The following is a 25,292-nucleotide window of genomic DNA, read 5'->3' as shown; positions in this document are numbered from 1 at the left end:
GTTTTTTCTCCAAAAGGGACACATATGAAAAAAACTTTCTAGTTTATTTCTATGACTATACATTCTGTTTTTTTTTTAAATAACACAAAACCATTGAATGCCTGCCTCATCTGTCAAACTATCAAGTCTGCAGAAATTTAGACGCCCACTGTTTAGATAAAGGGTGATTTAATGGTAACAATATTTGGTAATATTCTGCAGTGTTTACTTGGCTGTTTTCAAAACATTATTTGGAAACTAAGGACGTTTATGCCAGACATTCTGATTGTAACAAACCTGTTTGACCCCTCAACGCTGTGTTATCGTGATATTATTGTTGGGTGTTAGATAGGTTAGATATTCCCTTATAATCCAAGGACTTGTACGACCATGTGCTCAGGGGAACATTTGAAGCTCATCAAGGCATTCTGTTTTGCAGTTTTCTTTGTACTTTTCATGGTACAGCTTGTTTTTAGCCATCAGCCATTTAATTTGTGGTGGTCTATTTTATCAGGTGAATGGCTAGAGCTACTTCCAAAAATGTGCATTTATTACTGATGAATGAAACAGTATTTACTGCCATAAAGCTACAATTATCTTGATCTCAGGTGATTTAATGGCTAGTTTGTCGATGATGAGCAGCATGTAGGATTTTCAAAGTATTACTGTGATTATGTTTCTATATGTAAAGATCTGCTCCATTTCCTAATAAATATGTCAATATCAATGCTTTTGTCAGATCTTCCACTCATAACAGATTGTTTCCATTCTAATCACAAGATCTGCATTATTATTGACTGGAAAATGAACAATTATGGATGAAATATTAACAATATTGAACTCGCAATGGTTGCAAGAGCACAGTGTAGAAGTTATCCATTACAAGTAAAAGACTTTTCAATGTACTGCTCCTTTGCAATCCTTCCTGTTGAGTTGCATTAAAACTGTAAGTATATATGGAAGGATGTACTTAAATAGAAATCCAAAAATTGGTCAACACATGAGTAAATGTTACCTTTCACTACTGCAATCTAATTTTATCCTATGGCTTATCATGAAAGGACATTGTTGGAATGACACAGAAAAGCACCTGATTAATAAAATCACTCCTTCCAACTGCATTGCTTTACAGGAAGTGAAATACCAAGGAAAGCAACCAATTCCTCCTTCCTTTTCCCTTTTACCGTCCCCAGGAAAATAATAAGCGACGGTTATGCATTTGCCCACTAGGGGCGCTGCACTGTGTTTATATTTTTAATGACGCTCATGAGGAAAATCCAACATGGCCGCGGTGCTAAGACTTAAATGACATATTATAAAACTGCTGTCCTGTTTTATACTTTACAGTTAATTCGCGGATAGACATGTGGTTGCCACTTCACACATTCTGCCTCAGAAGCCGGACAGGTTGCAGGGGAAGCTTCGTCGCTGCTCTTTTACGGCGTCCAAGGCACATACATGCTAACGTTTCCCCCTTCAGTCACTCAGCTGGACGCTCTGCACAAGCATGCAAGGCACTTCTGTACAGAACCCACGGAGACCCCTCTCGAGTCGTTCAGTAAGCGCTGCTGTCAAATGAAACATTAAAAGATACAGATATGTTTCCCTTTCTGTGACCACTAGAATGTAATAGCTACAGTCAATGTCTTGCTAACCCAATTTCAGGATTGCCTTTCATGCTGTCAGTGGAAAGCTTAAGTCTTTTTTTCTTGAAAATACTTGTGATAAGGTAGAAATCTCACCAAATGGGTTGCTTGTCCAAGTGGGTGTGCTACCACGGTGTCGTCACCTTACTGTGGTACACCAAACAGGGAATGGCCCACATTACAACGCCATCTAGTTCTGTTTCTTCTTCTTCTGTTTCTTCTCGTTCTCTAGCCTCTTCTTCTTCTTCTGTTTCTTCTCGTTCTTCAGCTTCTTCTTCTTCTGTTTCTTCTCGTTCTTCAGCTTCTTCTTCTTCAGCTGCTTCTTCTTATTTTTCTATTTCTTCTTCAGCTTCTTGTGTTTCTTCTTCTTTAGCTTCCTCTTCTTCTTTTCTGTTTATCTTATCAAAGACACTGAACGTGCCTGAACAACAAATAGCATTTTAAATCTGAGGATTAAGAGTAAATAGTGCCTTCTTTAGGTCTAATTTCCCTGTATTTTTTTCTACTCACTTTCCTTTTCTCTTTGATTTTCCTTCCACTATTCCCAGGGATACCTGAACATCCGTCTCATGTATTTGACTTTGTTGCTGATTCTGCTGTTTAGTTTCTGTCTGCCCCAGCATGCTCAGGAACCCAGCAAAAAACAAACTTTGAGAAACCTGAGAAGCAACAATGGGCCCTTGGTGGACTTTAAAACAAACATTTAAAAGCAACACAAACCTTAATTGCATTTGTGCTTATACGCTAATCTTTGAGTGATTTCGCCAGCCACTTGATTGATTCAACGGTATGTTTACACCTGCAGATTTCACACATTTGGTATGGTTTGTCTATTTCTTTGGCCAGAAAAGTAAAGTCTGTTTCAGTCTTGTTGGTGGGTAGACTGTGAAAACAGTGATGTGCTGTATTTCATAAATCAAAATGCTGTCACCCAAAGAAATACTGTTTGGCATTGCAAGTTTGGATGAATAATGGCAAAATACACCAAATTACATGATGGTTTTTTATGTGCTTGTCAGGTTGGAGGATGTAGATATATCCCCCGTTGGTACAAAAGATGTCCTGGTTAAAGTGCTGGCAGCCCCAGTCAACCCGTCTGATATGAACATGATTCAAGGTATGTGGTTTGTTGGTCTTCCTCTACACCAGACAGCTGCATTCATACAGTGTCCCAATTTGAAAGAAACTTATCAACCTGCCAGTTCAGCAAAGAAACAGGATAAAATATTAATTAAAGCTGCAAGCAGCATTGGACGGGTCCTCGCATCGTTGCTGGTCGGCGAATCCACACGTCCACCAGGCGCTGAGACCGAGAGTGTATTTCGGCCTGTGGATATCATCAGGGCTGGACTGTGATCACACATATAAAATTTCAGGCAGATTGAAGCATTTGTTGTCCATCCACCAGGTGGCACTATCACTCTGAATGTATATTGGTCTATTGACGTCATCAGGACCAAACTCTGATCATCCATGTAAAATTTCAGTCAGATTGGAGCATGTATAGGCCACTTATACACTACTTACTGTCTAGCCATAAGGTGGCACTTTGACTGTGACTGTATATCAGCATATGGATGTGATTAGGGCAGGACTCTGGTCATACATGTAGAGTGTGAGGCAGATTGGAGCATGTTCAGGGCAGTTGCACAGCATTTCCTGTTTCATGGCAAATTGTCAAAATCCAGGGGTCACTATTTCCACGTCCTCAGACTTTTGTGGAGCATTATATATATGATTTCTATTAGTATATTTGTTTGAAACATGTTACAGCGGGTACCGGACGCTCAGATGCAGGAAATGAACGAGTAGACAGATTTGCAACAACAACGAATTTATTCACAGAACCAGGAAGAATACAGAACTACAACCAGAACTAGCTGTACAACTCAGGGAACCAACCTAGGAGCCTCTAGAGGCAGGGAAGACTAATAACAAAACAAACTCAAAAGCTAAGGTTAGGCCACTGTTGGTGACACCAAGGGAGGAGAACAAAATAACAAGGGAAAACTAACTAACAAAAACTAAGCAACCAGAACCCTGCATTAAAACCCAAAAGCTCAACCCAAACTGCTCTTGACTATAGGGAGCTAACACAGCCGCTATGCTAGCCTAGGGAGACGACAGGTGATTTTCCTTGACTCAGCCAGAATCCACGGAGGACCAGGAGCAGACCAAGGAGCCGGAGGAGTCAGGTAACCAAAAGCAACGTCCGGCATCAAACGGCGACTGACGATGATTCTTATAGGACGCCAGGACCTGATTAGCTGGCCTCCACCTGCACATGATCTGCTGATTACAGATGACGCACACCTGGACTCCTCATTAGCACAGCACACACCTGCAAAGAGAGAGAGAGCCCTGCCACAGCTCACAGCCTGAGCTGTGGCTGTAACAAAACATGTGACTTTGCATATTTTAACACCTTATTTTGCAAAGAAATTAACACAGTCTTGCCATCTGCAGATTGCGCTTTAAAGAAAACCTTTATTTGTCACGCTGAGATAAAACGGAATAAAATGTTCCCTCTCCAGACTTTACAGTAGAGCCTGGAAGTTGCCTGATCTCAGACCAGCTCTGTGTCCCAGCAGGGCCTGTAGTGGGAAAATAAAATATATGTAAATACAAGTAAACGGAGTGCGAGATCTCCCTGGTCGATAGACTGCTTTGAATTTCATTATGCAGCAAGCTGTACGGCCGTTATAAACGAGGCCCATGAAAAAGAAGTGATTGCTGGATGTGATAAAGATGAAATGTAATAGTTTATGCCACCATGAATCTGATTGTAACGTCCACACTATTAGAAAGGCCGATAAGAGCATTTGTGACTATTTGCTTGGTGTCATAAAGGGAAGTGGGCTGTTTTATCAATACGAGCAGCTGGCCGGCTCCAGGTTCAGCACATTCTGACGTTGCATATAACTTACAGAGGTGATAATGGGCCGGTTTATAGACTAAAATGTGATCTGTCACACATGTGAGATAAGCAGAATTATGACTAACACATTCTACATTTCCCCCAACTGCTGCGTTTGATATGCATGCTGTGTAAATGTGGGTGAATAATGCTTTTGTTTTCAGCAAAGAAATATTCACTCAGATGACAAGATGCTGTCTGCTAATGTGGTTTATACAAAAGTGTAAAACTGGCTGGTTTCCTCATTCAAAAAACATATAAATCTTGCTCAGATTTATGCTGCAGGGATGAATTATACCAAGACTTCACCTATTCAATCAGTGTATCAGCTCAGCAGTTTTTCTTTTACATGCATTGGTTTTCAGCTGTCTTGCCAGTGAAACAAACCAGTTAAGGTTTAAGCTCCGTTGAATTTACCTCGGGATTAATAAAGTATCTATCGACAGCGCCCTCGATAATTATTGGCGCCCCTGGTTAAGATGTGTTGAAAGCCTTAAAATAAATTAAATTTTTATTGCAGAAGCATACACTCACACTGAAAACTGGACAAAAATGTATTATAGGAGAAGATTCGGTGCTGTTTTGTTGGCAAAAGGGGGTTGTACAAAGTATTAACATCAGGGCTGCTAATAATGGTGGCACACATGAATTAATGTAAAAGAAATTTCTTAATGTGTGATTTTTTTCTCCACTGTAATTAAAGGTTGGATTTTCCTTTTTTTTCATTGTGGTCCTATATTATTTATTTATTTATTTATTTTCTATATTATTTAGAAAAAAACTGAATTTATTAGAAAAAAAGAGTAAAGAAGAAGAAAAAGAAACCCCAGGGTTTCAATAGGGTCCTTCGGCACCGTCGGTGCTTATAAAGAGGTGTGAAGATCTGCTGTTGATCTGACTGTGTGTGTGTGTTTAGGTACTTATGCTATCCTGCCAGATCTTCCAGCTGTTGGTGGCAATGAGGGTGTGGCCGAAGTGATAGAGGTGGGCAGCCAGGTGAAGTCCCTCAAAGCAGGGGACTGGGTCATTCCGAAAGATGCTGGTTTAGGTAAATTACAGCTTGCATAATATGAACGAGTCCATGAATCTCAACGTGAAAATGTGAGTTGTACCTTTGTGTGACCAGGGACATGGCGGACAGAGGCAGTGCTGGCTGAGGATGATGTCATCTCACTGCCAAATGACATTCCTCTGCTGTCTGCTGCCACACTGGGGGTGAACCCCTGCACTGCCTTTAGGATGCTCTCTGACTTTGAGGATCTCAAGCCAGGTAGCCTTTTTCGCCCGCAGGCCTGTAGTATTTTCTTTCATGGAGCTCACTTTCATTGGAGTGCACCTAAACTCACCGGCCACTTTATTAGGTACACCTGTTCAATTGCTTGTTAACACAAATAATTAATCAGCCGATCACATTGCCGCAACTCAGTACATTTAAGCATGTAAATGTTGTCAAGACAACTTGCTGAAGTTCTAACCGAGTATCAGAATGGGGAACAAAGGAGATTTAAGTGGCTTTGAACATGGCATGGTTGTTGGAGTATTTCAGAAACTGCTGATCTACTGGGATTTTCACCACAACCATCTTTAAGGTTTACAGAGAATGGTCCGAAAAAGAGAAAATATCCAATGAGCAACAGTTGTGTGGACCAGAATGCCTTGTTGATGTGAGAGGTCAGAAGAGAATGGGCAGAGTGGTTGGAGATGACAGAAAGGCAACAGTAACTTAAAAATCCACTCGTTTCAACCAGCGAATGCAGAATACCATCTCTGAAAGCACAACACGTCAAACCTTGAAGAACATGGTCTACAGCAGCAGAAGACTAAACCAGGCGCCACTCCTGTCAACTAAGAACAGGAAACTGAGGCTATAATTCACACACACTCACCAAAATTGGACAATGTAAGATTGGAAAAATGTTATCTGATCTGATGAGTCTCGATTTCAGCTACGACTTTCAGGTGGCAGAGTCAGAATTTGGGTTAAACATGGATCCATCCTGCCTTGTATCAACAGTTCAGGGTGCTGGTGGTGGTGTAATGATGTGGGGGATATTTTTTTGGCACACTTTGGGCCCTTTAGCACCAATTGAGCATGGTTTAAACACCACGGCCTACTTGAATATTGTTGCTAATCATGTCCATCCTTTTATGACCACATAGCCATCTTCTGATGCTACTTCCAGCAAGATAATGCTCCATGTCACAAAGCTCAAATCATCTTACTGGCTTACTGAGCATGACAATGAGTTCATCCTACTCCAATGGTCTCCACAGTCACCAATTCTCAATCCAGTAGAGCACCTGTGGGATGTGGTGGAACGGGAGATTGGCATCATGGATGTGCAGCTGACCAATCTGCAGCAACTGCGTGATGCTATCATGCTTATATGGACCAAAATCTCTGAGGAGTGTATTCAAGAGCTTGCTGAATGCATGCCATGAAGAGTTGAGGCAGTTCTGAAGGCAAAAGGGAGTCTGACCTTTTACTAGCAAGGTGTACCTAACAAAATGGCCAGTGAGTGTACATGTGTAAGATATACAGACAAAGCAAGTCCCTTTATTTTTTTTTATTTTCACTAGGCTGGTAATTTGCAGCATGAACTTCCATAAAAAGGATTTCTGAACATTTAAAGCTCGATTTGTGTTCATTAATCTACAAGCAACATAATGGGAACAATATGACTATTGAAAGGTGTTATATTGAAAATCTAAAAGTAGAGTTTTGGATTCAGCGTTTCTGCCGAAGTTATTCCTAAAATATAACATGCTATGCAGTAGTTCCGACCATAATTAAACAGTGTCCCTCTGTCTGCTGTATTTTTAGGCGATTCTGTGATCCAGAATGCTGCCAACAGTGGAGTTGGGCAGGCTGTCATACAGATTGCTGCTGCAAGAGGCATCAACACTATCAACGTTATCCGAGACAGGTGAATGTGGTCGTGTTAGATTAACTCTGAAATTGCAAAGTTTCTCTAGATGCTGTTGGTGAACAAGAGAGGAATTGCAGTGTAGCTATCTGTAATCTTTTCTTCAAAGCAAGTCTTTTAATAGGGAAATTCTGTGCTAATTACGTTATCAGCCTGTCTCAGAACATTACAAGTGTGACAGAGGTAAATTTACAACGATAATGAACTTCTTCATTGCACCGTCTCTTTCACAGGCCAGAGTTCACACAGCTCAGTGATAGACTGATGGGCATGGGAGCCAGTCACGTGATCAAAGAAGAGACACTGAGGCGGCCTGAGATTAAGGAACTGTTCAAGGTCTGTGGCTCGGTAGACTGCTTTAGAAATATGATGACATGGTTTTGCCTGCCAAAGAATTAACCAAGTTCCAATATATCATTGCATGTTCAAAGACTTGTCCAAAGCCTAAACTGGCATTAAACGGAGTTGGAGGCAAGAGTGCAACAGAGCTGCTGCGTCATCTACAGTGAGAATGCCTAATAATCTCTGTTAATGTGATATAACTTTCTTACATAGTAGAAGAAAATACAGTAGTATGTGTTTGTCATATGTTTTCTGTTCATTTTAGGGTTGGAGGATCTATGGTGACATATGGAGGGATGTCCAAACAGCCAGTTACTGTACCTGTGGTAAGATACACACGTGGACAAAATTGTTGGTACCCCTCAGTTAAAGAAGGAAAAACCCACAATTCTCACTGAAATCACTTGAAACTCACAAAAGTAACAATAAATAAAAATTTATTGAAAATTAAATAATCAAAATCAGCCATCACTTTTGAATTGTTGATTAACATAATTATTTAAAAAAACAAACTAATGAAATAGGGCTGGACAAAAATGATGGTACCCATAACTTAATATTTTGTTGCACAACCTTTTGAGGCAATCACTGCAATTAAACGATTTCTGTATTTGTCAATGAGCGTTCTGCAGCTGTCAACAGGTATTTTGGCCCACTCCTCATGAGCAAACAGCTCCAGTTGTCTCAGGTTTGATGGGTGTCTTCTCCAAATGGCATGTTTCAGCTCCTTCCACATATGTTCAATGGGATTCAGATCTGGGCTCATAGAAGGCCACTTTAGAATAGTCCAACGCTTTTCTCTCAGCCATTCTTGGGTGTTTTTGGCTGTGTGTTTTGGATCGTTGTCCTGTTGGAAGACCCATGACCTGCGACTGAGACCAAGCTTTCTGACACTAGGCAGCACATTTCTCTCCAGAATGCCTTGATAGTCTTCAGATTTCATCGTACCTTGCACACTTTCAAGACACCCTGTGCCAGATGCAGCAAAGCAGCTCCAAAACATTACTGAGCCTCCTCCATGTTTCACCGTAGGGACAGTGTTCTTTTCTTCGTATGCTTGGTTTTTGAGTCTATGAACATAGAGTTGATGTGCCTTACCAGAAAGCTCCAGTTTGGTCTCATCTGTCCAAAGGACATTCTCCCAGAAGCTGTGTGGCTTGTCAACATGCATTTTTGCAAATTCCAGTCTCGCTTTTTATGAGTTTTTTTCAGCAGTGGTGTCCTCCTTGGTCGTCTCCCATGAAGTCCACTTTGGCTCAAACAACGACGAATGGTGCGATCTGACACTGATGTACCTTGGCCTTGGAGTTCACCTTTAATTTCTTTGGAGGTTGCTCTGGGCTCTTTGGATACAATTCCAACGATCCGTCTCTTCAATTTGTCATCAATTTTCCTCTTGCGGCCACGTCCAGGGAGGTTGGCTACTGTCCCGTGGGTCTTGAACTTCTGAATAATATGAGCCACTGTTGTCACAGGAACTTCAAGCTGTTTAGAGATGGTCTTATAGCCTTTACCTTTAAGATGTTTGTCTATAATTTTTTTCGGATGTCCTGGGACAATTCTCTCCTTCGCTTTCTGTTGTCCATGTTCAGTGTGGTACACACCTTTTCACCAAACAGCAGGGTGACTACTTGTCTCCCTTTAAATAGGCAGACTGACTGATTATGAGTTTGGAAACACCTGTGATGTCAATTAAATGACACACCTGAGTTAATCATGTCACTCTGGTCAAATAGTTTTCAATCTTTTATAGAGGTACCATCATTTTTGTCCAGCCCTATTTCATTAGTTTGTTTTTTAAAATAATTATGTTAATCAACAATTCAAAAGTGATGGCTGTTTTTGATTATTTAATTTTCAATAAATTTTTATTTATTGTTACTTTTGTGAGTTTCAAGTGATTTCAGTGAGAATTGTGGGTTTTTCCTTCTTTAACTGAGGGGTACCAACAATTTTGTCCACGTGTGTAAAACCTGTAGTGTCATTTCAAATGTACATACTTGCTTTCTTGCTGAGAGTTAGATACTAAGAGTGATACTAGTCAGGTGTGAGAGTGGTATTGACCCTCTCATAGCCCTCTCAGACTTGTGGTTTAACCTTCTGCTTTTGTTTTTACTCACTCAGTATTGCTGGTGTTACAGGAAGTTGTTCCACCACAGTCTCCCTTTTGTCTACATTTGATTCTCCATGACATAACATGAAGTGGTGCTCTGCTCTCTGATAGCTCATTTTGTTCTTCCGATATCAATAATCTTATTAGAATGTGCACTGCGACCCAAATTATTATGCAAGTCAGTTTTTTAATTATCTTTATCAAATATGTTCCACTGATGAACAAGTAATATTAATGCATGCCTGATAGGGCAGTTGAATATCCAAAAGCATAAAATATCTGAAGCATTTAAATTTTGAGAAATAATTAGCTAAAATTTAAAACGCTGTGAAACAAATTATTATGCAGACATACATAAAGGTGAGTATTCTGTGTTCTGGGACCATAAGCACTAAAGATGGGAAAGAAGAAGGACCTCAGTAGTAAGGAGAAGGCTTCTATCGTGAAATTTTTGGGAGAGGGGCGGCCAACGATCGAAATAGCCAGATTATTGGACAGTGACCATAGGACAGTCAAGGCCTTTGTTCTAATGATGAAAAAACATGAAGAGGCCCCAAGCAGGAAGCTAACAGCTCGAGCTTTGTCAGCTTTAAAGAGAGAAATGGTCAAACAGCCTCTGAGTTCCAGTGCAAGCACCTTTTCTGCTGTTGGTCTAGGTCACACCCCAAAGACATCACGGAACCATGTTCTGAAAACGCTTGGTAAGGTCCAAAAAGCGAAAACAAGGCCTCCACTTAATCAAAAGCACAAGGATAAAAGACTTGCTTGGTGTAAGAAGTACATGAAATTGGATTTTGGACAAGTTATCTGGACTGATGAGATGCGTGCCACCCTTGATGGTCCGGATGGTTGGGCTAGAGGTTGGATATCCGAAGGTGCCGATGCTCCACCCAGGTTGAGGTGTCAGCAAGGTGGTGGAGGTGTGATGATATGGGCAGGCATCATAAAAAATGAACTCATTGGACCTTTCCGGGTTGCAGAAGGAGTGAAAATGGATTCTGCAAATTACGGCAAATTTCTAGGAGAAAATTTCCTTCCATGGTTGAAGAAATAACAGCTGCTCAGTGCAAGAAAATGATGTTCTTGCATGATAATGCTCCAAGCCATGCATCGAAGTTTACTGCTGAATGGCTACCCAAAGGACAAGGTAATGGACTGGCCAGCATCCTCACTCGATTTAAACTACATAGAAAATCTGTGGTCGATTCTGAAAAGAAGGGTTTTTGAAAATGGAAAACAGTTCCCATCAAAGGATAAGCTGTGGGAAGCTATTGTAAAAGCTGCAAAAAGCATTACATCTGCTAAAATTGAAAACTTAACACCTTCAATGGACAGCAGGCTCCTTACTCTGATGCAGAAGAAAGGTGGCTACATCTCCAAGTACAGATACATCCAGATATGCTTATTATTTGACAATTTGTGCTCAGGGTAGTCTAACTGACAATATAAAATATATTTGTTAATAAAAAAAGATGTTTTATTTTCATATGCTGGATTTTTTAGTTTTAAATAAAGATTTGCATAATAATTTGATTCACCTGAAATTCAAAATGTTATTTTCCATCTGATATCATTTGAGTGTCATATTTTATGGATAAATTTGTAGAATCAATATAGCAATGTATACTGAAAGAAAGGGTGGGTAAACCCCAATAGTTTCTGCAAAGTAATTAAAAACCTAACTTGCATAATAATTTGGGTCGCAGTGTAGTGTGTGATTAGCCACTTTTTGTAGTATGTAGTATGTCTGAGATTAAGGAGAAATATATCCGTGAAAACTCTCGTTATGTTATGCAACCTGATTTCAAACTCAGTTCCCTTTTGTCTGAGGCCAGCATAACGCTGAGCAAGAAAGCAAATTTCTGAGAATGTTGAACTATTGCTCTAAAATTACATCTCACAAACTTGTTCTCTTTAGAGCGCGCTTATTTTCAAGGATGTGAAAGTTCGAGGGTTTTGGGTCACACAGTGGAAGAGGGATCACTCTCATGGTAAGTTGGCATGCTCCTAAAATACACATGAAGAGATAAACATCCCAAAATGGGTTACTTTTAAAGAAACTAAACAACATATTCATTTTTTTTAGATGGAAGAGCATTTAGAACCATGCTGGATGAGCTATGCTCCCTCATCCAGCAGGGGAAGCTGACAGCTCCAGCCTGCACTGAGGTGGGTCTCCAAGAGTATCGCAAAGCTCTGGATGCAGCTATGCAGCCTTTTACTTCAACTAAGCAAGTCCTGATCATGTGAACTTCTGGTCTCATGTGCTAACACCACGCTGTCATAATTTACAGTGCATAAGCTGAAGTGTAACCTCAGGACTGTCACATTATTGTTGATATGTCAACCATATGTACTGCCGAAAGCTGTGCTCAGTAAATGTGTCTTCACACCAGGCTCAAAGTCCAGTATCTTTCCTGTTCTGCAATGACACTTTTGTGTGTTACTGACAGTAATGAAAAGCTCATTAAAACTTTTTTTTATTTACATGAGAGAACAGCTATTATCGTAGAACCTAGATAATACAAATTTATCTGTTATGTTAACAGATTGTTTTGATCTTACACGGACAGTTACATAGACACAAAGTAAATTCAGTTAATATTTAGCAACATATTTATTGTTAAACAGATACTGATAACAGTGATATCTTTCAGTTAAAATATTGACTCAACAGACCATAACTAATTTTTAGATTTCTGAAATAGCTACAGTAGGTTTTGACAGTTTCAGATCAAAAAAATTCACAGAAATCTTGATTTTATGCAGAAACTCACAGTTTATGGTGTCTTGAAGTTCAAGAACACTGTGTAGTTTTTCAGTTGAAGTCAAGTATTCTCACAGTAGCAGTAAACCAAGGTCGAGAGGCCACACCAAAGATTCCTGAAGCCAAAGGTTGTTTATCACTATTTAATTACATCCAGTAAATGACTCAGTTTGTCTGTTATTGTTACATAATTTAAAATATGAGAACACAATATGTGATGCTAACTGTGAAATGCCATCATTTAAAAGAAACATTTACATGGTCACAATATTGCTGATTATTATCACTTTTCTATTCAACAATGCTCTGAAGCTTCAGAGTCCTTTTTTCTCCGTACTCTGCAGAGTGGTATATGCTCAAAGTTTGAATAAATTATAGCTGAAAGCAGACAATTTTACATCTTTAAACATGTTGAGAATAAATCTGTACATATCTGCGATACTGATGATGCTTACTGTTTGGTCAAGATGAGACTTACAGCCACAGAGAGGATCGGCAACAGCCCACCATAAATGGATGCTGCTCCTTCTTTTACCAAACAATCTTCATACCTGTCAAAGTCCACCTCTCTGGCTGCACACACGTGGTCAACGCGGCAATCACTGTCACAGTCTGTCATGTCATAGTTGACAGAATTGAATTCATAGTACTTCTGTAGGTAGCAGTGATTATTAGCCATGCGCTCCAGTACCTGGTGCATGGAGGCTGGAGAGGCATCTGGTACCCTGAAACTCTCTGTGAGGCGATACTCTTTCTCCCAGCGCCCTGTGGCTGCGTTGGCGTGAGTGAGGTTGAGGTAATAGGTCACCACATCCTTAAAATGCAGAAAACAGAACATAAAAGCATTAGAAGGCTTTTCTGGAGGTTTCTTTTAAAACACATATAATGTAGGTTTTATGTTGCCACTTAGAAAATTATACAAACTGGCAATGGCTTACTTTGACCAGGAGTGTTTGTGTGTCATATTCAAAGACACGAATTCCAGGGTTGTTGGCTCCATTCACGACTCCGGGAAGTGTTGTTTCCCATGGTGTGACGCCTGGACTGAGGAACATCGTACTAATAGGAGAGCCTGTGGAAACAGAGAAGCCATCACTATTAATTAATACAGTTTTACCAGGTTGTGTACAGCACATGTTCATGTCAATGACAAAACACTGGATATACAAGAAACCACACCATGAAGTGATGACCAAAAATAAAGAATAATTTAATACATGATTGGTTCAAAACAAGGTAAAACAAATATTGCTACTCCAACAGTGTGACCTACCCCTGGTGTTGTAGAACATGCGGAAACTATCAGTATGATGATGACCAAAGAACTGCCCAGCAATGACAGAATGGTGCCTGTCAATTAAGTCCACGTATTGCTTATTGAACTTTGGTGTGAACCATGGCTTACTTCTTTTCTTCTCAAAGAAACCAGGGGGAACGTGGCCAATAATGTAAACCTAGTAGACAAACCAATATAGTTAGGAAAAATAGTTCAACTATTGCTAAATTTAGTTAGCTTTTTGCCGAGCTGGAGTTTATTTGAGCGAGAACAAGATCTAGTCATGCAGGTTAACAGCTTTCTCAGTAGATATTTTCAAAAGCTATCCTTTCATTTTACTGTAATAAATATCATCAAAAAGAGGTATTCATTCTGAATTGCGTATTTTATTGCAAACATGGAAGCAAGTTAAAGAAAAACAGGTTAGTTGTTTGTCAAAGTCTCCAACATCCAATAGGATGCCCTCGATATTATGTTAGATTCAAATTCTGTTGCAGTGTACGGATAGAGATGCCTTGCCTTCTCTTTGTTGTTAGCGGCCTCCGTGAGAACCTGATCTGCCCAGCTAAACTGGCCAGCAGGGTCGGCCGTGTTCTGGGTCAGCATGTTCTGGTCATAGTAGAGATTAGTGTTCAGGACCAGCATCCTGAAACCCGGTTGATTCAGCAGCTTTTCAGTGTAAAATCCACCTGTGCAAGAGGAACATTTCACAAAGTGTGTTTTCAGATTTATTTACTGATCCTTTGTGAAACAGCTGTAAATACGCGTGTCTGTTCACCTTTTACAAATGTCCCTTGGGACTGTGGATCCAACCAGTCCTGCCACATTTTTGCTATTTGTTCATAGATATAATTTTGGGTGGCAGGGAGCTGACTCTTAGGATGGTAGTCATGGTTACCCAAGGCAGAGTACACTTTAGTCTCTAAGGAAGGCAATAATACAAAGCTTTAATCGTTGATTAGAGTTATAAACACAGTGGTTGATTTTGATGTGGGATGTTTTCTCCTGTTAATATACAGGGATTTCACACTTACTTGGAAAGACCTCTTGTATGATGTTTGTGAGGTTGTGGATAATATTGAGCACAGCTTCCTCTCCCAGATCCTCATTGGGTACATGTGGCGTGTCATCTCTTGAGAAGTAAAACAGATTATCGGAATAAATGCATGGCAGGGGGAAGTGAAGATTTCTTGGGAACACTCACAAATGATCAACTACCTGCAGTAATGGACCAATCTGCTGTTTCCAAGCAGTGCATTATATCTCGTAAAACACATAACTGTGAAGGTTGACAACATATGAGTATGACACTGGCGAGTCATGTTCATGAATAAGTGTTCCTGTCAGGATACATACCCCGTCCACACGATGAAGTCCGGGTCAGGTAGGATATTTTTCATCGCATACACAGAGGAGTTGATTAGGTGCCATGGCGAGTCACACACATAGTCTCCAAACTGACCAGCACCGACTGCAGGTCGGGACCCGCTGGATGCGCACACCACTTCAGGATTGTTGCTCAGTTCGTATGTTGGGTCCCAATGCAAATCCGTGATATGCCAGAAGTTCCCTGGATAGAAGACGACGCGTAATTGCGTGCAGTAAGTTGTGCCTGCACCATGCAAATAAAAATCTCCAAGAAACGTTATAATGCGGCACGGTTATGATATTATTGCTGCTTACCTGACAGTGCAAGAGCCTCTTTTAGGAACAGACAAGATAAGAGCAACCCTACTGTAGACATGTTGAAGTCTTTCAAGAAAGCCAGCAAACGGCAGAAGTCAAGCCGCGGTTTTAAAGGTAAGGCTGTAAAGGACAAAGCAAGATAAGATAGTGCTTTTCATGACGCGCTTATGGCTGGAGGGTGGTCCATTCTAAAGCAAGTTCTCAGGCTTGCTTCGTATTTATCTACCTTTAGTGATACCAATAATTTAAAAAAAAAACGATAGATAGACTAATGTGGCCAAAAGCTCACCAATGATAAAGAGGCATAATGCGCAGTTTTGCTATTATTAGGCTTCACTTCAAAGTGCCATAAAAAGCATGGCGATAGTCTATATCAGATATATCAGACTCTATTCCGAGTAGTGACATAAGTTCATGTAGCCTCATCTATTTTTATGAAGGCTAAAGATAAATTCAGTAGAGCCGCTTTTACATGTTTTTCATTGCGTGTATGAAGTTGAAGTACTGCACACAATAAATCTAGATGCATTCACAGCACAAATATGTGGGTTTTTTTTCTTATTTCAATCGACTTGTTAATGGTTTCATTCTTGCTCCAAAAATAGGGTGATATCAGGTAAATTGGGCCATCAAGTAAAATGGGCCATTTAAGCTTTGGATGTCCTAGCCCCTCTGATTTTTAGAGCCAGTGACAGCAAATGGTCTCAAATGTTTGCCACAACTGTACTTAACATGAAACAACAGATTTTATTGGTCTGTGATTGTTTTTGTGGGCGGAAATAAGATTCAAATTCACACTGCACCGGAAAACTGCGTGGTGAGTGGACTGGCATAAGAATTTCTGATAAAAATTATAAGGATGATAAGTCAATTAAAGAAATGTGTATATATAAAATTGTTGATGTATAATATCTGTCTTGATGACACCTATCAGAAATAATGCTTAAAGTTTGGTATTTGGACATTTTTTTTCAAAGATTGACGTTTTTGTTAGTGGCCCAATTTAGCTGAACCTATTCAGGTAAGTTGGGCCCCCTGGTTTCAGCTAAAATGGGCCACCCTTTTTGTCAGTCACACATGCACACATGTACACATTTGAAGGGAATGCAGTAGGCATTTATGTGAAAAGGATGCATCTGCCTAAAAATAATGATGATCAGTGATTTTAGTAACAATCCACTGACTTTATCTGCAGTGAGTACGGCATCTATGATGATGACGGCTTCACCTGTCAAGACTGTATTTAAATTTGTGGTTTAAGTAGCCACATACCGGGCTTTGCAAAAGTTCTGTTACACGGTTTCATGATCTTTAGAGACGTTTACATGTCGGAGTGAAAAATTCCATTAAACAAACTGAAAGTTCTACCTTATAGGCAGGTGTCATTAATACAAATTTGTTCTCCGGTGAAGTTGTATCAAGATGGAAGTCAAAAGAGTTGAGATATCTGCTCTCCTTCATGCTGGCTACAACAAGTCTGACAGAGCCAAGCAGCTGAACATCAGCCGGATGACCGTCCACAGAGTCGCGGAGAGGCTCAAGAATGGTGACGATCTTTCAGTGATCTTTCAAGAATGGTGAAGACCTGAAAGATCTTCACCATTCTTTAGCCTCTCCGCAACTCTGTACGGTCATCCAGCTGATGTTCAGCACAAAGGAGAGCTGAACTTTCAGCAGCCTTTCACGCACTTCCTTTCATTTCCGCTGAATGATTCCAAAATTCAAGAAGTATAATAAACTTTCAGTTTATTCAATGGAATGTTTCACTCCGACATGTAAACGTCTCTAAAGATCACGAAACCGAGTGTAACAGAACTTTTGCAAAGCCCGGTATGTACCTACCCAAGCACACACACACACATTTTAAAATTTTGACTATTTATATATTATTGAGGTTCAGTGTTTGCATTCATCCCATTTGTAGGCCTAGTAGGTTGCAGTTGTTTTTTTTTTTATCATTATTTATGTGTTTTATACCCAAGTTCACAGTGCCATGTGGATTCAATACATTTGCCATGAGCAGATCAGTTAATCATTTACAATGTAATGAATTGTCCTGATATTATTAAATTGTTCTTACACAGTATGTTGCCATATTAACAGTTTTTTTTTACAATAAAAATTGATGACTATCCCTTTGCAGTTGGACTGGCCCAACTTACCTGATAAGCGTCCCATTTTACCTGATCAGCTGGCCCATTTTACCTGAACTTTGCTTGTGTAAAAAAATTGGCACAGCTGATGTATCAAGACCTGTAGGAACTAAACAATCCTATTTACTAGATAATTTCAATGCAAAATTAAAAGAAAACAACCATTACTAGCCATAAAACCACATTTTAATAGAATACATTGTTTTTTGTTAGTGCTTCAAGCGATTTACCAAAAAGTGGCCCATATTAGCAGATATCACCCTATTTATTGTTATTATAATTGTTTTTAAGCAGCTTTGTTGAGATGCCTTCTTGGGTGATACTCGTATTTGTCAAAGCCAAGGTTAGAATTAATTTACAATTAACTGATGTTTCATTGGATTGTCAGAAAAATATTTTCTGTTTTTTTGACCGTGAGGTGACACTAACTTCAATATATTGTGCCTGTGTTGTTTTCTAAACACAACTATGCATTCAAATGTTTAAATAATCAAGAAATGTCATTTGTAAATAAAAACTAAGCCTGTATCCTTCGAGAGCTGCGTGTTTCCGGCTCCACATGAATGCACTTTCGACCACAGAGCGAGTTAATTATTTTTACCCAGCGTCATGACTGTCAGGTAGATTTTTCTCCCTGGCCGCTTCCCGCTTCGTTAAGCAACACCAACGAAGGCTACGGTTAACAAACGCTAAAGTTTGGGTTAAAACCATAGTCCATATTTTTGCACTAGCAATCTTGGCGCCGAAGTGGGAACTGCAGTCTGAAAAGCAAAACTAAGGGCTAAAAAAATCCCTAAATTTAGCGCGACTGTCGCTTTGGCGGGACTTCAGCTATGCGCATGCGCTATACATGAAGTTTGACGCGCGGGACCGCACAAGGAAGAACACAGTAGAAGTGCGTGCAGCTGCAGACCCAGCTTCAAAGTGTCAGTCACGTTTTATAACAGATTTTAGTTCAGTTTCGTAAAGCTATATCTAAGTGGCCAGCATGTGGAATCAGGGTGAGTTTAATGTCCACATTCATGTGTTTATAAGGCGGTCAGGGGACTTGTTGACGTTGTGTGGTTGCGGCTAACGTTAGCTTGACTACTGTATTGCTTCTTTGTTGTTCAGAGGTGGATGCTAATGTTAGCGAGTAAAGTCGTGTGTTAAATAAATGGGAAGCATGCCGAATAAATGGTTGGTTATATCAGCTGTCTCTTGCGTTTTTGCTTGTTCAGGAGGGTACAGTGAGACAGTTATGGCCGGGGGTTACACTCAGTCTCCAGGAGGCTTTGCATCGCCTTCATTATCCCAAGGAGGAGAGAAGAAAGGGGTCAGTACTGAAATCCTGCACTACAACCTAACAGCTTGAAACAGACATAAAGCAATAGTTGTGCCTAGAGTCAGTCAAAAACAACAAGATACCTTAAGGAGCAATTTTATCTTTTTAATAGTTTCTTTAACTTATCACTGTATTCCCGAGTTTCTCCTTACACATTTGTACACATATGTAGAAATAGAGACGTGCTGATTGAAAAGTAAATGTTGAGACACAGCAGTCAGTTATTATTATTATTGTGTGTGTGTGTATTTTTGCAGAGAACCCGTGCCTCACAAATAGTCCCCTGCACAGTGTCCCAGCTAATGTCTGCTTCTCAGGCTGACGAGGCCTTCAGAGTAGGAGAAGTGGAAGTTTCCCAGGTAAGCTGAATCAGAGCAGGGACTGCCTGATGGCACAGCATGCAGTTACAAGTAATTTAGCTTCTCTGACTTCTGAGGTCGACATGGGTCATTCCATCTCAAGTCAGCAAATGGCTCCAGCAGCACCATTTCTGATTTGCATTATATTCAGTTTTAGTGTGCCATTAGGTCCCAAAAGAAGATAGCAAACAGGTTTTTGGTCATATGTGTACACATTTTGCTTTTACACCCAATTATAAGGGGGTAGGTTTCGGCCTAAATCTGATAGCCGTCATTCAGGTACATACTTCAGAGGTCCATAATTCTTGAAATGTGCAAGCTAGAAGCATGAAATTCACAGGAACATTTCATTTTTCACTGCTAGTTGCAAAACAATCATGATTTTAGCCCTAGTCTGAGTGTGAAAAATTTTATGGAGGGTGGAATTCCTGAAAAAAAAAACGAAAATCTTAATTTCGCCCATGTTTGAAAGGCCTCTGTATGCCATTTTAATCTAAAAAAAATATTAAAACAGCATTTCTTTCTTTAGTATGGGTCTTTACTGACATGCTAAAACCACTGTTGACGTACTCAGCTGTTTAGTGTGGCTGCAGGACCTACTTTAATTTGGGGCGAATCTGAAATTTCATGAAATACAACCACATTTTTCACCATGTGTGATAAATAGCACCACTCTGAAACTTTTTGCAAAGAATCTTTGTGTACTAGTTGTCAAAACTTCAAAATATTGAATTGGTGTTCTGTCACCTTCATATTGAAAGTCTAGGCCAAAAGGAGGCCTAAAATGCCCTCGGCCATCATTTTTGCCAGATTTAGGGCAAAGAAAGTGTCATAGGCCCTTAGAGGATACAGGTTTCTTTGTTGTTTATATAAGATGGTTGCAACACTCCATCTAAGCCTATATGGAGATAGTTTGAAATACTGCACTCACTGACTCCAGCCTGTTAGTTTTGGAAACATTCCCATGAAGCCCTGGACCCACGACAAGGCCAGCTAGTTGTTCCAGGTTTTTTTTTTTGTTGTTTTTTTTTGGGGGGGGGGGGGGGGGTTGTATTTTTTTTTTATGGCAATCACTGGATTTCATGTGCTGCCCCAGCGAGCAGGGTTGCATGGCTGTAGCCATCTTGTTGCCCTTTCTTTAGATCAGAAAGGTATAATTCACAAATACTGGTTTGAAGTACAGTTCAAGGTACCAAAGTAATTTAAGTTCCAATTCCCCACAGAAGAGCAGAGAGTTATTAGACTGAGGTAGAGATTTTCAGAACTTGTACCAAACCCTCCCCTTAAAGTACAACATCTGTATAAATAGTTGTGGTGTCCCTAGACTGGGTGTGTTGGCCTCAACAGGTAGTAAGTGTGGTTTAATAACATCTGCTGATATACCTGAGGTGCAATATGACACATTTGATACTTCAAAATAATATATGTTATATGGCAAAAATGCTGCTCGAGGGCACTTTCAGGCCCCTATTTGACATAGATTTTCTATATGAAGAAGCCAGAACACCAATTCAATATTTTGAAATTTTTATTACTGGAATATGAAGATTCACTGCTAAAAGTTTCAGAGTGCTGCTATTTATCACACATGGTGAAAAATATGGTTGAATTTCACAAAATTCCAGATTCGTCCCTAATTAAAATAGGTCCTGCAGACAAACTAAACAGCTGAGTACTTCAACAGTGGTTCTAAAATGTCAGTCAAGACCCATACTCAATGATTAAATACTATGAGTCATAATTTATTGATTTAAATGGCATACAGAGAGCTATAAAGACATGGGTGAAATTAAGATTTTCAGTTTTTTTCAAGAAATCAATCCTCCAAAAAAAATTTCACACTCAGGCTAGGGCTAAAAGTCTGACTGTTTTGTAATCAGTAGTGAAAAATGAGATGATCCTGTGAATATCAGGCCTTTAGCTGTTATATTTCAAGAATTATGGCAATGTGAAGTACCTACCAGAATCACGGCTATCAATTGTAGGCCTAAACCTACCCCCATATAATGGGGTGTAAAAGCAAAATACATACACATATTACAGAGAACCTGTTTCCGACCTTCCTTTGGGACCTAATGGCACACACAGACTGAATATGGTGGAAATCAAAGGTGGTGCTGCTGAAACTTTTTTGGATATTGGTTGATTTGACATGGAATGACCCACATGACAAAAATGTCAGAGCAGTTATTGTCTTGAAATTGATCGCACCAACAGTCAAAAACTAAAATCCATTCACTGTAGAAATCCAGTGATGCTTCATGTTACCATTCAGGGTCTACAATCAGTGAATGTGTGGCATTTGTTTTGAAAAATGACGAATGATTGACCATCCTCAGAACTGTTTCTGGCAGAGCTGAAATGAGCTGATTAATCAGTGAGTCAGCTGAGAGAAAAAGGAAGATGCAGCTATTTCCAAGTTCAGCGAAGTTCTAAATTCAAAGCAAGCAGTTTCAGTAAGCGATCTTCAGCCTTGATATGCTATAGAAGAAAACAACAGAGGAAATAACTGACATGAGAGTAACCATGACTTGCATTCCTAAATGTCAGTTCAGTTCTGTATAATTCAGTTGATTCATTAATCAACCATTTATGTTAGTACTCAGATATAATCTGCAGAAGATAGTGTTGTTTTGTTTCAGTATGATGTGTGATACAACGTATATGCTGGAAGTCTATTTATTTTTAAGATTCAAATGTAGACACAGGCTTTCTATGACTAGTCACTTAAGTTTTACCCTGTGTGAGGAGGAAAAATTTGGCTCATATCTTGCTGTGTCCAAGAGAGGATTTAGGTTCCTGCTTCTACTGTTGAACAACAGCAGTAAACATTTAAATTTTGGGATTAACATTTGTTTTATGCCACATTTATAAACTCAAATAATGAATGTTGTTACATTCCTATATAAGGTATGAAATCATTAACCTTTCCTGACTGTGTTCTTTAATAAAAGTTCATGGTTTGTGTTGTAGGTCACTATTGTGGGTATCATCAGAAGCACAGACAAATCCATGACCAACATCCAGTACAAGGTGGACGACATGACGGGAGCTCCCATGGATGTGAAGCAGTGGGTAGACACAGAGGCAAGTTTTCACTGTTCTGCTGTTGCACTTTAGTTCAGTCTTTTGTGAGTGATGAACCATGAGCCATTTATCAGTAAAATCTAAATATGCAGTAAGTAAAACCCTTCACAGTGAGGGCTACAGTGTTACCATCATTCTATTGTATGAAATTGATCATTAATAGGCATCATATTTGATCAACAATGAATGTCACTTCTGGAATTCAGTTGTATAGTTAAGAGTTTTGGTTCACGTGCAGTCGTTAAGCACAACTGTAGAAACAACCGGTGTATTCAATAACACCACATTATTAGAGTAAATAATTATACCAGCATGATTTAAAATCGGAGACTCAGGATTCAAATATGGTGCCAAGTGTTGAATAAAAATCCCACTTTTTGCTACAGTTATTAATCAGTTCCACTTGTTCCCATTGAAAATTTGAAACTTTGTTCATGTTTTCTTTTTTAGAGACTATTAGATTTTGGTTTGGGATATTACTGAAGTCAAGCATCCTAGTAATTATCTGTTCTTTCTTTGTGTAGGACCCCAGTGTGGACAACACCGTCTTGCCCCCAGGAACATATGTCAAAGTCTCTGGCAATCTACGTTCCTTTCAGGTGAGTGTAATGTCCTTAAACCCTTTAAACAAATTGGAATTTGGTTTTAAGATCCCTTTTAAGGCCATATGACGATTTGAAACCTAAACTGCCACAACAGATCTAGCTTTGTGTCATGAACAGTTGTGTTGGGAGGAAAAGAAAACTTTGTTCACATGTTTAAAATGATCTGTGTTTTTGGTGTGCTCTATGTCTGTAAAGGCATGGTATCCTGGACAAAATAGTTTTGTTTTCTGGAACATGTGCGGTTTATTTTATCTCGTGTGCAGATCTTTCCCAGAGCCGTTTACTCCCCATAGTTTCTCGGAATTTCGTTTGTATGGAGTTTGAAGGTGTGTTTCTCTCCTCATCTCAGAACCACAGATCTGTTGTGGCATTCAGTGTCAGGCCCCTAGAGGATATGAATGAAATCACCTCACATATGCTGGAGGTTGTCCAAGCACACATGGTGCTCAGCAAGCCTCAGACCACGGTAAGAATTCTTAAACATGCACGTCGTTTTCTCTTAGTTGAAACATTAGAATGAGGAAGTTGGGGTCGGTTCCTATGGTTACTAGTGTGAAGTCAATAAAATCTTCTCTGCCGTTTTCTCAGAAAAAATGTTCTCAGATTTGCTGCTGTCACAATTCTACATATTTATGTGTGAGGATGTCCTGTATGATGCTACTAAGAAAATTTCTCAACACAATTTATGCTTTGTTTCGCTTTCAGTCTGGTGCAGGTGGAGGAATGACCAGCAGCAGCATCCCACCCATGTCACGGCCAACCATGGGTAGCATGGGAGGGATGGGAGGGAGCTATGCAGGTGGTAGCGGAATGGCTAACAATGGGTTAAGCCCAAATCAAAATCAAGTAAGGGAATGAGTGAGAAAGCAGTCACAAAAAGTCTTTCTTAAATCCCTGAAACTCCAAACGCAATGATCTGTGAAGAGCCACGGTCCACAGCCTCGACTGAATGAAACTGGTTCCTAGTTTCAGTTTATTGTGGAGAGGAATGTTTATTGGATGCGAAAATGATCAGTAATTTCACAGACTAAAAGCTGTTTTCACACTGAATATATTATCTCGTACTTCCTGTCTCAATCCTGTAAACACCATTTGCATTAATAGCTTTCTCAGAAAAGCAACCAGTGGTTTCAAAAAGAGAAGTTGCTAAATTGTCAAGATTCTTCTTTTGCAGTTTGACTGAGTGGTTGTGTAGCGTGTCTTATGTTTTATCCCATTAGGTGCTCTGTTTGATTCGAAGCTGCCCCGAGCCGCAGGGTATCAGCATTCAGGATCTAAAGCAGAGGCTCAGTGGCATAAGTCTGGCTGTCATCAAGTAAGAGAAGTTCTGCTTTAAGTTTTTAAGAGATGAAATCATAAATACAATTTGTGACATGAGCAGTAAAGTTAGTCACTATATTGCCACTGCAGAAAACCTCCCAAATCTACAAAGGATAGCATTAAATTAATTCATGTTATGATGAATGGCTCATTAACACTGAAGTTTTTAATACTTTTGTTTTGCACATATGAAAGCTCTGATTTTTTTTTTCAGACATTTCTTTTACATAATGTACTGCAATATTTATGTTTGTCTTTGTGCTCTAACAGGCAAGCAGTGGAATTCCTAAGCAACGAAGGCCACATCTTTTCCACCATCGACGAAGACCACTACAAATCAACAGACAACGATGATTAGACAACTCCTCCTTCCTCCAAATTTCTCTTGAATTTAACGAGACAGAAGACTTTTTAGTATTGGGGTTTTTCCAGCTCAAAGCTATCTACAAAATAGTAGCTTCTCTGACCTCTTTCATGGCACAGAACTGTGTGAAATCCTGCACGTCCTTTACTGTTAAGATACTGTGGGTGATGTTCGTCAAACAACACTTGGTTTAGGTTAGGTGGTGCACATCCTGTATTCCTGAGGTTGCTTTTGCTATTTTGCAAATCACTTCAGTGTCGATGAAGCCGTTGGCGGCATTTATTACTGTGTGTAGCCCTCCCTCCTGTAAAGCATTTTGTAATTTGAAAGATTTGGAATACAAGTACTTGGTTTATTTTTGTGTTTGTAACGTACTTACAAAATTAAAATGTTATACAAAATGCCAGTTTTCCTTTACCTTGAATTT

At 39.7% G+C, this 25,292-nt stretch overlaps 3 protein-coding genes across 4 annotated transcripts; 2 read left to right on the top strand and 1 right to left on the bottom strand.

The window, feature by feature from the left end:
• The first annotated feature begins 1,224 nt into the window (after positions 1–1,224).
• On the top strand, positions 1,225–12,321 carry mecr (mitochondrial trans-2-enoyl-CoA reductase). The gene is made up of 10 exons (XM_022190762.2): positions 1,225–1,537; positions 2,645–2,742; positions 5,459–5,590; positions 5,669–5,812; positions 7,367–7,469; positions 7,703–7,805; positions 7,901–7,974; positions 8,077–8,137; positions 11,843–11,915; positions 12,011–12,321. Exons 1-10 carry the CDS (start codon positions 1,344–1,346, stop codon positions 12,172–12,174), a joined length of 1,146 nt encoding a protein of 381 aa, XP_022046454.1. The 5' UTR covers positions 1,225–1,343; the 3' UTR covers positions 12,175–12,321.
• A 502-nt stretch (positions 12,322–12,823) lies between these two features.
• smpdl3b (sphingomyelin phosphodiesterase acid like 3B) lies at positions 12,824–15,825 on the bottom strand. Of its 2 annotated transcripts, XM_022190642.2 has the most exons (8): positions 15,651–15,825; positions 15,324–15,537; positions 15,002–15,099; positions 14,746–14,889; positions 14,487–14,656; positions 13,965–14,145; positions 13,630–13,763; positions 12,824–13,505 (listed from the first exon to the last, which is right to left on the bottom strand). In XM_022190642.2, the coding sequence occupies exons 1-8, from the start codon at positions 15,709–15,711 to the stop codon at positions 13,143–13,145; spliced, it is 1,365 nt and encodes a 454-aa protein (XP_022046334.2). In that variant the 5' UTR covers positions 15,712–15,825; the 3' UTR covers positions 12,824–13,142. The 2 variants fall into 2 exon arrangements, with proteins under 2 accessions (XP_022046334.2, XP_051812617.1); XM_051956657.1 differs by lacking the exon at positions 14,746–14,889.
• A 2,814-nt stretch (positions 15,826–18,639) lies between these two features.
• Positions 18,640–25,271, top strand: rpa2 (replication protein A2). The gene is made up of 9 exons (XM_022191244.2): positions 18,640–18,807; positions 19,027–19,121; positions 19,388–19,489; positions 22,463–22,576; positions 23,101–23,175; positions 23,531–23,647; positions 23,887–24,027; positions 24,402–24,496; positions 24,772–25,271. Exons 1-9 carry the CDS (start codon positions 18,795–18,797, stop codon positions 24,857–24,859), a joined length of 840 nt encoding a protein of 279 aa, XP_022046936.1. The 5' UTR covers positions 18,640–18,794; the 3' UTR covers positions 24,860–25,271.
• The last annotated feature ends 21 nt before the right edge of the window (positions 25,272–25,292 follow it).

Source organism: Acanthochromis polyacanthus, chromosome 12 (genome assembly GCF_021347895.1).
Source record: "Acanthochromis polyacanthus isolate Apoly-LR-REF ecotype Palm Island chromosome 12, KAUST_Apoly_ChrSc, whole genome shotgun sequence".
Taxonomy (NCBI): Eukaryota; Metazoa; Chordata; class Actinopteri; family Pomacentridae; genus Acanthochromis; species Acanthochromis polyacanthus.
This window is presented reverse-complemented; position numbering and strand designations above follow the sequence as displayed.